Source organism: Miscanthus floridulus, chromosome 1 (assembly GCF_019320115.1).
Source record: "Miscanthus floridulus cultivar M001 chromosome 1, ASM1932011v1, whole genome shotgun sequence".
Taxonomy (NCBI): domain Eukaryota; kingdom Viridiplantae; phylum Streptophyta; class Magnoliopsida; order Poales; family Poaceae; genus Miscanthus; species Miscanthus floridulus.
Genome location: NC_089580.1, coordinates 41,031,973 through 41,044,828, shown reverse-complemented (window position 1 = coordinate 41,044,828; position 12,856 = coordinate 41,031,973). Strand labels below are relative to the sequence as shown.

Below are 12,856 nucleotides of genomic sequence, written 5' to 3'. Positions count from 1 at the left end.
CATTGTTGACACGGAGCTCAAGGACTTTAGCAAGGTGCCAAAGATGTTAATGTTATTCATTGATACTAAGAGTGAGGTGCAAACGCCGGCTTAGAAACTTAGAGCGTACCACTTAATCCCATAGTTTGATGCAAAAATAAATGAAGTAAAACCTTTGTTATAGGTAACGAGTTTTTACTTATAGAGGGAGAGGCTACCTAGTTGTTGCTTACCCATTTTTTACTAAGAAAGGAATTTTATTTCTGTCTATGCATAAGTTTTGCACACCCTTATACTCAATCTTCCCCTCTTACTTTGCTTGCTCTATCTCTAGTAGACTTCTTATTGTTAGGGGGGCAAATGCAAATTTTGTTAAAATTTGGTTGAATTTGGATTAAATTACATCAGCTTAGGGCCGCTTGGGTCCCCCCTTGCCTCTCCCTACCCCCGCCACCGAGTGACCACATATTCTCCATTGTGCCAATCTTGTATCTTGCTTTCTCCTTCTCCATTGAGGGATGGCTATGGCGAGTTGGCTTATCTCACATGGAGACAGTTGATGGGCACTAGGCCAGATGATACCGGACGTGGTGGAGAACAGCCGATGGGAAAAGGTAAGGTGGGGGTGACAAATCAGATTGTGGATGCAAATATGGATGACAGATCAGTCGAACAAAAACTAGAACTAAAAGTAGATAGGTGTTCCACTTGCAACTAGTGCAAATGTCGGGACGAGGAAGAATCAATAATGTGTTGAGTGCCTTCCATGCTGAGGTGATAGCCTGTTTGCAAGGCGTCCAGGTGGCGAGCAGTTTGGGTATTGGGAAGCTAATCCTTGAGACAGATGCGCTTAATATTCAGAAGGCTATGCAGTCCCAAAACTTCGATGTTCGACCTGAAGGGGGCCTGATTGAGGAGCTAAAGTCCTTTTCTAGGTTAAATTTTAGTGATTTCGTTTGTAATTTCTTGGGTAGAGCTGGGAACAGAGCTGCTCATGTATTGGCGAGTCTAGGTTATGGGTGTGTCGAAGGTGAGGCGCTATTCACTAGCGTCATCCCCGATGATGTTCTTGTAATCGTTTCTGAGGATTTGTCAGAAGAGTAATGAATCAGCCAAGTTTCAAAAAAAGAAGAAGGATGTTGGGAGCATCTGCGAGAGATGGTGGAGGTTAGGGTCTTTGGTTTTTGTTGTGAAACAATCATGGAGGTTAATTAGATAGAACAACCCACTCCCTCGTCTTTGTTCACTGGATTGGAAACAGGCTGGGCCAAGGGATGCCGCATCTATGGCTCTCAGCTGGGCTGGGTGCTCGGCCCTTGGGTTAGCTAGCTGCTACAATTTTGGCCCAACAGAGTTACTTTTTTTTTAGGGGAAGCAATATGTATTACATGTAGCTGTTACATTTTTGGCCCATGCGTGCGCACCTGCTGCCGGTTTCAGCCCAGAGTAGGATCACTGGATCATCAGAACAAAATGGAATCCATGTATGCATCGGAATCCAACTACACCCGCCATGTAGACATAGGCACGTAGCACGTACATAGGTACATACATACAGCTCATTAGACGATTTGCTCATCCGGACTGATGGCGCAGTGGTGATGCCTCCATTGCAAACAAGTCCTTGAGCTGCTTCTCGTCGCCGCCGCCCGTGTTCTGCACCGCCGCCGCCGGCTGCTGCTTCTCCTCATCGTCGTCATGGCCGTCGTTGCTGATGGTGGCCAGAGTTTTTGGCGCCTCCTGAGTCTGCTTCTGGTGGAGGTGGTCCTTGCTCTTGCCCCAGAGGACGCTGTAGAGGCCTCCGACGAGGAGGCCGCTGCCGAGGAGGCTGCCCAGGCGCACAATCTCGCCGAGGAAGAAGGAGGAGCAGAAGATGGTGAGCAGGAGGCCCAGCGGGTTGGACATGGCCAGGAACACGGGCCCACGCTTCTCGATGCACCACGCCTGTAGGTAGAATGACACGCCGGTCACCACCAGCCCCTGCATGCACGCATTGTTCATTCGTCGTGCACATGCTTGATGATCAGGACGTTCATCTGCTTGATGATGAGAATCTGATGAATCGTCAATTGTTACTACTACTCACAGAGTAGGCGACGGCGAGGAGGCCGACGTCGAGCTGGAGCTTCCAGGCGGCGGGGTCGCGCTCTATGGCGACGGCGAGGAGGAAGGACTGGGCGGTGCTGAGGCCGCACTGCACCAGCGTGGACAGCAGCTTGTTGGGGTACTCCTTGAGCAGCGACGCCTGCAGGACGATCCAGAGGGACCACGTCGTGTTGGACAGCAGCATCAAGAACGTGCCCTTGATCCATGTCCCCTTGCCGCCGCCGCCGCCAGCAGCAGCAGCATGAGGATGCTGGTGCGCGGCGAAGGCGCGGTGGTGGTTCACCGGGCTCATCGAGGGACCCGCGTACAGGGCGATGGTCAGGACCCCGGCCAGGCACAGCGCCACTCCAACCGCCTTCGCCATGCCTGACGGGCTTCTCAGCCGAACCACTTCCAGCCTGCATGCACACACATGTGTATATAAATAAAACTATTATAATGTTCAGGTTTGCTAATATAATGATGACTTCCTTTTCTGCTTCATATTATTGCCACCAGTCAAATCAGCAATGATAAGTACAGTTAATTATAGATTAATCTAAGGAAGGCGCACGCTTAATTGGAGACTAATTAACTGAATTTGGTAATTAACGCCGGCCAGGGGCTTATTACCTTAACAGGACTGCCAGGAAGAAGGTGACCACAGGGACAGAGTTGCTCGTTGCCGATGCTACGGTTGCAGAGGTGTACTTGAGGCTTATGTTGTACAGATTCATGCTCAATGTGTTGCTACAAATTAAGTTCATCAAAGACACCACGTGTCATATATATGGTGTTAATCATCAGTAGTTTTATTCAGTACAGGAAGCTTAGCTGCTAGTACCACTGATGGATCAAGTGTTAGTTACATACCCAAGCAATGCATAGAAGAACAGCTTCAGAAACAACCTGAACGACATGGGTGGTGCGTTCTTCCTGCCATCAAATCAATCACAGATACATCAATCAATTGTTTCACCGATCATATATATTATTAGAAGAAGAAAATTGAAAGGAAAAAGCAATTTCCAGTTTTAATTATACAGACTGCTACTGCTTAGCCTTAGATAAGTTCAGTTACCTTTCAAGAACAATGGCTAGGGGAAGCAATAGAGCAGTGGCCGCCGCCTGGCGGTAAAAGATGAACACGTAGGTGCTCATGCCATGGTTGAAGGCCGCCTTGGAGACAACATACATGCCGGTGTAGATGAGCTGTATGATGATGGCAACCCCATAGGCTTTCTTGCTGGTGGCATCCATGGCCTCTCCTACACTTCTACAGAGAAATGAGTGAGATGTGTTTATGTCTATCTAGCTAGCTAGCTGCAGTTACCTGGCTACACTTCTACAGAGAATGAGTGAGATGGTTTATGTCATCAGTGGCTGCGATGAAGAAGAAAAGGAGAGGAAGGGGGGCAGCCTTATATAAAGATGAAGATGCTGCATGATCTGCTCCTCTGGTTGGATGTTCCAAAGTAGCTAGAGTAGTGTGTGTAGCTTTTTCCTGCTGGCCTCCTCTGAATCACAATTTTTAGGTGTTTGGCGGGCGAGAGTCATCTTCCTCTCTCCTCCTGTCTTGGGAAAGAGTGATGTGGTCGTTTGCCTTAGCCCTTTGGTTATATCATCAATCTGCACTGCAGAAATGAATAAATGCCCGGTGAAAGGAACTAGCAGCAAGTGCATGCTGAAATGGTTTCTGTATAGCTCCCTGCTGCATTCTGCTGCCAACGTAGTGATATGCATACATGTCATGACCGCTTATTAGCTATAGCTGGATTTGTTAGTGCAAAGAGTGATGATTCATGCGCTTTGCGTGCCCATTATTGCACTTTCTTTACCTTTTCCGAGAAGCCATTTACTTTCTTCCCGAATCTACTATCTGACACCGAATTTTCTTTTCTTATTTTACATAATGGAGGATAAAACCGTCTTCAGACTTCACAGAAGAGGCATCGGTCCAAAACTATTACAAAGTTTAACTAACTCCACACACTAAGTTTAACATTAATAGCCAACGCGGAAAAAATAAAAGAACTCCAAATGGACCATAACAACCTTGACTCAATAGCTGACAAGAGTGAACTAGGTGATCCTTAAGTTCCTCAATGCGCTGTAAGCCTGTAACTACTGAGTCTAAAACCGAAGGCAATTAATGTGTGTCCTGAATAGAATCCGCAAAAAACAAAAAAAAACAAAACAAAAAAAAGGTTGATAATAGTTAAACACAAAATCATTTTTTTAAACCAAATAACCCAGCAAACAACCACAACACACTTACACACGTCAATAATAGAATATTTTGTTTTCGGCTTTGCTAGCACCCGCACGTCGTGCCTGAGAGCATCCGCAGTGTGCGGTGCTAGCATGGTCCGATACAATAAATGCGGCTATCGGACCAAGTCCTATACATTGCGGCGTCGATTCGATGGAGACCCCGCGTCTTTGTATCGAACCGGGTTCAAAGCTTCGCCCCTTCCTCTCTCTTCTACCGTTGCTGCTCCCGCCACCAAGATGAAATCAAGGACCGTGCGGAGGGGCTGTGCGGGAGGAAGAAACGGTTGAGGCATGACGACTTTTCCCCATGCGGGTCCCATCTATCGATCCAGTGCTCGGTTCTATCCATTGCGGACTAGTTAACAGATGCGGTCATGTCGTTCCGTAGTACCGAGCCCGGTTCGATACACTACAGCTGCTCTGATGCCCGCCCCCGTCCAATCAATTAACTCGGCATGTCCGAAGGCTGGTCCCCCTGGACTCCCCGTTGTTATTATATTATTTTGCATGTCCGCAGTGCAGTTGCATGTAGCTCTTGCCGCCGCCCGCACGCTGCTGCGCTTGCCCAGCATGCTTCGCGCCCCGCGCCGTGCTGCTGCGCGCGTGCTAGCAGCTCCGACGCCTGCGCGGCTCCCCGCGTCCACATCCCGCCTAATCCCCCCCCCCCCCACCCCACAACCCCCCCACACCACACCCCACACCCCCACCCCCACACCCGATCAACTTCTGCAACATCCAGATAAAATCTTTTGCAACATACGTCTAGAACAAATAAAACATTTGGAACATATAACTGAAACACCATTGCAACATGTGCAACATTTCGATCTACTTTTCAAACATACAAATGCAACACCTGCAACACACAAAAGAAGACTGATGAAACACTTGGGACATGCATCTGAAACACTTGCAACATACGTGTACAAAAAAATAGATGAAACATCGGTGATTGACGCTTGCAACATACATGTGTAACCATTGCAACATATGCAACATTCCGATCTACACTTTTGCAACATCCACATGAAACAATTGAAACAACTGAACCACTTGAAACATGGGCTTGCAACATGTATGTCTGAAAAAACATCCAGAAAACACTTGAAAACACATCATCACCGCACGGCCATGACCTACCTGAAGGACAACTGCGGTGGCGCGGGCTCACTAGATGGTGCGCGCCACACACTCCCCCGCCATGCCCGCCATCAGCCGAGGGAGAGGAGACGCTGCCGGCCGAGGTAGGGAAGGGTCAGCAACTTGCTTGAGCTCAGGCGCTAGTGCTTGCTCCTGCGGGATCTGCGGTGCCTCGCCAGGGCCAAGGCAGGGAGCTTCTCCTTGAGCCATGCTCTCCGGGAAGATGAGCTTGGGGATGGGAAGGAGCCCGTGCTCGAACGCCTCCCGCCGCGGGGCTAGGGTGGCGGGGACCGGCGGCTGGTCCAAGGCCTCGTTGGCCATCGCAGTGACGTGAGAGGGGTGTGGAGGAGGAGGAGATCTGGGAGTACGGTGTGGGAATGGCGAGGGTCAGAGGAAGTCACTCGATGTGGGCCTTCTTTTTTTCGGCATGACCGTCGCTCTATTGGGCCTGCAGGCCAAGCGCACTGCGTCCGGACGGGACGGACGCCCACGTCCTATCATTATCGTTTTGTTTTTGTCCTCTCAACTTTGACCAAGTATATCAAATACGTGTTCAACATTGGTCGGTGGGGGGACCTGTAGATATATATATATATTGGCTAGTACTATTCGCTAATTAGCTCATTGATCATGTTTGAATGAATAACATATTTTATATTTCCTGGTATATATAGTTTGAATTTTGAACCAGCAAAAATCAATGGGCCTGCATAAGTCCAGGCCTGTTCTATATTATTTGCTAGCTAGTGCCTCACTGATCATGTGAATGGTGACGATATTAGTACCTCATCTGCATAAGATAGACCACAACCAATCATGCTCAGTTTTATATAATATAGCAGCAAACGAATCCTACAAGTGCCCCTTTGCTGAGAAGATATTCTTTCTCTAGCTGATTCATGATAGCTTTTTTTATATGTGTATGAGGATGATCCATGATATCTTGTTTCTGCCACGCAGGAGATCCAGAACTTTACTTATATTATATATATGTAAATCATGACCAGCAGGCAGACAGTTTCTCTAGGCATTATGCTTGTCTGAATCATGACAATAAAGATTTCCATACAGGAGATCATTGTTTATAATATATATCTGTAAATCATGACCAGAGCTTTTTTTTGAAAATGTACATTATGATTGAGAATTTGTTCCATGAGAAAAGCACGATCTATCTGAGACAACAATATATATAGACTGCAGAGCTAGGCGAAAAAGCGCACCAACATGAACTAATGCAATTCTATCTTTTCATTGCTAGGCACGCATTCAGACTATATCACCACCTGTTGGATTCTATGCCACGCATTCGATCCATCGTTTCGGTCTTTCAGTTCTTCATTTTATCTATCATCTCCGGCCATTGAGATCTTTATTTGGTCCATGCATATCTTCAGAAATGACATGACATGGCAATATTGGATTCCCTGACTTTTTTCATTTTTGTTGTTGTGATGGTTTTAATTGACAGCTAGCTAGTAATAATGCATGAAAACAGCCTGCTTGGATATGTAATAAGTTTCTAGCTCTCCAACCAAAATTCTCTCTGATATAAACAAGGAAGAATATGATTTATACAAAAGGAGGATGTTTTCTTTTTCTAAATCTAAAATTTTTAGTACCACCATAAAAGAGGATGAGAAAATGTTAAGTGCTTGATGAATGGGACCCAAGAGCATTGCCTAGCAGGGTCAATGTTTAATGTCGGTGTAACCTTTATATTTGAATTGTTCGTCGTTGATTAATTATCACACCAATCTGCTATCCTGGTCATCTTTCAATTCAATCCGACATTAATGACACTTTTTCTGTTCGAAGGGGAATGTGGGGGAGTTTGAAGGCTGCAAGCAGCTTCCCTTTTCATTTTCTCTTTACAAATCCCTTTTCTTTTCTCTCCTCCTTTTTGAGGGCCCTAAAATTAAAAGCCTGTACCTGCTAAAAGGTGCTTTATATTATTTGCATGATTATTATATTGGGTGGCAACTCTAGATTTAATTTTCAAACGACCATTTTTTTCTAAAATACGTAGGAGGACTATATATCATCTCATCGCATAGGACAACAGCTTCTTACAACGTCTCATGGCAGCTTACATACATAGACCTAGACTATCTTTTGCTGCTAAATAAAACTGACAGGATGGTATTAACCAATTTATATTCCAGGAATTTCTTTTATAATCAAACATAACTAAAAGATATTGATGGATCAAGAACAATAAATTTCTTGGACTGTTCTAACAGTCCTCAGAGCACCTATTACTGTATAACTAATTCACTAACCCTAAAATCTTGGTCCTCGCATTTTCTCTCTTGTATTTATTATTTTTTGTTAGAAAATTAAATATAGTCTTAAAAAACTAAATGTAATTAAGGTTTGAACTTTCCCCTTAAATAGTGTTGCATTGTTGGTTAGGTTCCTCGACTTGAATGGATGGTCGCATTTTTTAGGTTTATTTAAAGGAGAAATTGAGCTATCTTTTCAATGAAGTGATATGTCTATTAACAGTGAGGCGGCGATCTAGTTTCTCGTCAATTCTGAGATTTACCATCTTAGCTTTTAGTGCTCATAGTTTGGTAATGTGGGTTAACATACATGCATTTTGTGTGTGCATATTTATGAGCATCTACTTCTATAGTTTTTCGGGTTTTTTGAACTTTTATTGCTTAAGTCATGTCACATTGTTACCGCATATGTAAAATTTGAGGTAGCTACCATCATAAAGAAGAAATATGTAATAATCACTAAGAAACATGTGGACAATACTTGGTCAATTAAAATGCTTTAATTAAAGCTCCTTCCAGGACTATTATTCAAGCCTGACCCTTTTAAAACTGATCTTATCTGATGGTGCACCTTTCTATCATAGATCATAATCTTTAATTTATCAAGTTGTGCCATCTTGATCACAAGATGGTGTAGTTTTCTACCATAGATCACAAATCATTAGTTTAATTTCATAATCCTAGAGGTCACCCACCAGATCAAACTCTTTTTGCAGGGAAGGTTCCCCACTTTGTGACATAAATAGCCTACATTAGTTGAAACTAACGCCCTGTTCGTTTGGGCTTGTTTGGCTTATAAGCCGTGCTTTTTCAGCCAACGAACATTATTTTTCTCTCACACCAAATCAGCCGACATTACTTTCAGTCATGCCTTATCAGCCAAACAAACCCAAACGAACAGGGCGTAGATCAAACTTTTGAAAAACCACGACAACCAGAAAAACAACCTAATATGGAGGATGTGCAACTTGTTTGGCAGCACTCCGGATCCATAAACTCAAAGTTAATCAGATCCATTTATGATGGATCTGGAGCCCTACCAAATCGGACTAGCTCCAACTTTTTTATTTTCTTCTCCGTCCATCGCCTGCCTCCTCACTAACAGCAGACCTATCCCCTGACGAGTTTGCTAGTTGCCTCCCCACCCCAAAGTCGTCGCCTCTGCAAGAGTATGTGCCTCATCCAGCGTAGCCACCATTCCACATGGGCTTGTCATGTGTTGTTCTTCCTCTTTGAGCTCGCTAGTGGCCACAATCACACTTGCCAAGGAGGAGAACTGAGAGAGGTGCTTCTCTAGGACCGCACCTTCACACATGAGGTAGTGATGAATGAGGATTCAGATGGTAGAGCTTAGAGATGTGGTGCTATGGGAGGTGAAGTTCATGGTGTTGGAGATTATTCGACCGAGGAGGCAGAGCTTCAGGTAGCGATGTTTGGGGAGATAGGGGCTCGGGGTTGAGAAGGGAGCTCTACAGATCTAGAGTTGGAGCTACATTTTCCTAGCTCAAAGAAAATGTACTAGGAGGTGTCCTATTTGGTAGGGCTCCAATTAGATCTACGATGGATCTTAGATCTTTGGCCTAGCTAAACATAAAGGAGTGGAACTGGTAGAACAATGGAAGCATGTTAAACACGTCTACAAGGCCACAGGGTTGGTGCTCTCTTTAATTCGGTGTATCACCATGCAGGGACTGTGCTGTCTTTTATGTGATGAGAACAAGAGGTGCAGCTTATATATATGTAAAGAAGCTTCTTTAATTTTATTTTTGCAATGAATGTGAAGCTTCTTGCTCTTACATATATAGAAAATAATAAATGTCAAAAAAGCACGGTACTATATATATATATATATATATATATATATATATATATATATATATATAGGCGCTTAATTTGTGACAAGAAAACTCCCACACTGAGTATGAAAAAGTACATATATAGTATAAGATATTTTCTTATATATATAATAAAACAAAGTGAAAGGAAGTTTATTAAGCTATGCATATGTGTGTGTGTACGTGGCAAGCTAGCTCCGGTGATATGACTGATGCATCTATCAACGTCGTTTGTACAAGTTATAAAAAAAGGAAGGGCTAGCGTACGGACGCCTGTTTCGCGCACCCACGTGGGGGCCCATGCCGTCCGGACATCGCACGTGCCTCCTAACCCCACACGGAGACCGCTCGCGCCCCCTCTGCTTCCCCCGCTCAGAGCCTGCTGCGGCAGGTGAGTCCCCAACAGCAACACTCGATCTGTTTTGGAAACATTTGCAACATATACGTGTGAAGACAGATGAAACACTTGAAACATGCGTTTGAAACACTTAAAATATGCGACTGAAACACTTGCAAAAACAACTAAAAACACGTAAAAGCCATTGAAAAACATATGCAACATCCACATAAAACACTTGCAACGTTTGTGTGAAACATATGCAACATCCAGATAAACGGACTTATAACATACGTTTGAAAAACATATGAAACATTTGGAACAGATGCTTGCAACATACGTGTATAACCATTACAACATATGAAACATCCCGATCTACTTTTGCAACATCCATATGAAACACTTGCAACATACCTCTGAAATATCTGAAACATTCGAAACATACTCTTGCAACATTCGCTTTCAAGCACAACATCTACTTGCTACTTGGACGAACGGAGGCTCGGTGTAGGGCTGGCCGCGCATACCAGTAGCATGTCGGAGGGCGGCACTAGCGCCGGCAATGTGTTGGCAGATATCCACCCTGGCGAGTGCTTGCAGGAGATGGAGGAAGGCGAGGTGGATGATGAGGTAGCATGGTTGGCTAGGTGGAGGGCCACCAGGGACGGCTCACCACGGTTATTGTCCTCTGGCGGCGATGAGCAGGAAAAAGGGGGCGGGGGGGGGGGGGGGGAATTTGCTCGGCGAGCATGCATAGGGGGGACTACGAGCCTAAGGCGTCGTTGGTGGAGCTAGGAGTGGGGCGCGAGAGGTCCAGAAGGAAAGGAAGCAACAGCGACTGGGGAGCTTCAAGCTCGATCGGCCTTGTCCGCGCGTGCGAGCAGCAACTAGAGAGGGAGAGAGAGCAGCGCGACGAGAGAAGGGAGTGCGTGACAGAGGGGGGAGCAGGCATATTGGGCTCCACAGGCCCAGGAAGGCTAACACATGCGGTAGGGCACAGTGGAGAGGGTGGCCGGCGTCGGGCGACGAGCAGGAAGTCGGAGCGAGCGATGCCGGGTGAACAAGAAAGAAAAGCGGACGAGTAATACGGATATTTAGGAGAGAAATTGGTACTTTACCTTCCGTGAATAGAGGGATGTGAAGCTGTTAGACCGCCAAGTTGTGTCTGGAGATTAAAGCCGTCTGGACGGCCTAATCCTATTGATTTCGAAAGAAAGAAAAAACGTTTGTGCAGTACACTGTACAGCAATTGGCCGGTGAACCCATACTATTGTAGCCCTGTGCCGTTATTGTGTGGTCACACAACTTTAGTGAAAGTGTCGTTGTATGATGTGTACCCATTTCACCATCGATCTATCTGGATGTACGTACGCTTTATATAAAAGTTAGATTAGATGTGCACCCGTACACACAATGCAATGCAATCATCTCTCACTGATATATGGCTCGCTCGTGCAAATACTGTTGTGGGCGGCGCGCGATCGATGTGGATGTTTTCAGTTGCACCTGTATGTTGTCCAACCAAGCAATGTAAAGTAATATAAAGCCTACACTAGCTACACACGTATCATATCGTACGTATTGTATGCCGCATGTGCGCCGGAAAATATATAGTACTACTCGTGTGTAAGTATGCATTCATACAGACAGGCAGGTCCACGTTTCGAAAAGAGAAAAAAGCGGTATGTACTTTGGTTCTTTGGCTGTTGATGATATACCGCACGTTTTAAGTACATGCACGTATATATGCATCCAGCATGTACAATACCCTATCCCCGTAAAAAAAAATAAAAGAAGGGCTATTATTGGCCTTGATGATATTAATTGATCGAGTGCACTTTATTTTTCACTTGACAAATAAGTATCTCAGTAGCATATATATTCATGGGTTCACTGTACAAAAGACTACTGCATGCAATAGCTATAGCTATAGTAGGATCGGGGTCCACATCTTGAGGTTATATATGTCCAAGAAATTAAATACATATTAATTAGAGGGTACTGCCATCAGTGGTAAATAGTAGATCTCTAGATTTAGGTTGCATGCATTGGTGAAGCATAGCCATGGCGTTTTCCTAGCCCATCTCTCTTTACTACTTATACTTAGATCCAATTTGTTGCTAGAAAAAAAAAACTCTAGCTGATCAAACAACCTAGCTTATATTCTAGCTTATAGCTCATTTTTAACTATTCATCAACCACACCTAACTTATTATGAAAAGTTATTAGCTGGTTTTCGTCCTTGGCTGTTGCAACATATATAAAGTCTGATCCTAACAGAACCTTAGCCACACGGAAGCTAAGAAGGGTAAGCCCATTGGTATAGCAGCTAGAGCAATGATGCAACATAGAAGGAACTAACCATTGACACCGTCATCCTCTAGGCCTTCCACATTGTGTAAGTGTACAATAATGCTAGAAAAATATCAGATCCTAGCTACTAGAAAGAAGTTGTCATCGATCTTGCTATACTACATCGTTAATTAAGCATCACTTGATTACATTTTGTTGACCCTATCAACCAGGTGGCAGACCCAAGGCTCAGCGACCCAGAGCGTTTGCGCGGGCTCCGCGCTGGCGTACATTTACTAGTGCATGACTGGATAGCAATCTTGGTTGGGAAACCCCAACCAGAACTACGAATTCAGGGCTAAAGGTCTGTCCTTTAGTCCCGGTCTCTCCAACCGGGATTGATTTGGGACTTTTAGTTCTGGTTGGTAATACCAACCGGTAATAAAGGCGGCTCCAGCCCGGGCCTCAGGCGCTGCCACATATTAGACCTCCAGCCCAGGTTGGTGACTGAATGTCTCTTTTTTTTTTCCTTTTTTTCTTTTCTTTTCTTTTACAGTTTCTTTACATTGAATATTGTACACACATATTAAGAGTGAAACTAATTAAGTAAGATGTTATATATATATATA

The 12,856-nt window shown here is 44.7% G+C and overlaps 1 protein-coding gene across 2 annotated transcripts; it reads right to left on the bottom strand.

Moving 5' to 3' along the window:
* Positions 1–1,265: 1,265 nt before the first annotated feature.
* LOC136480476 (WAT1-related protein At5g64700-like) lies at positions 1,266–3,446 on the bottom strand. 2 transcript variants are annotated; one of them, XM_066478013.1, is made up of 6 exons: positions 3,398–3,446; positions 3,146–3,332; positions 2,938–3,000; positions 2,698–2,814; positions 2,066–2,483; positions 1,266–1,959 (listed from the first exon to the last, which is right to left on the bottom strand). In XM_066478013.1, exons 2-6 carry the CDS (start codon positions 3,322–3,324, stop codon positions 1,555–1,557), a joined length of 1,182 nt encoding a protein of 393 aa, XP_066334110.1. In that variant the 5' UTR covers positions 3,325–3,332; positions 3,398–3,446; the 3' UTR covers positions 1,266–1,554. The 2 variants fall into 2 exon arrangements, with proteins under 2 accessions (XP_066334110.1, XP_066334105.1); XM_066478008.1 differs by having other exon boundaries at positions 3,146–3,428.
* Between the last annotated feature and the right edge of the window lie 9,410 nt (positions 3,447–12,856).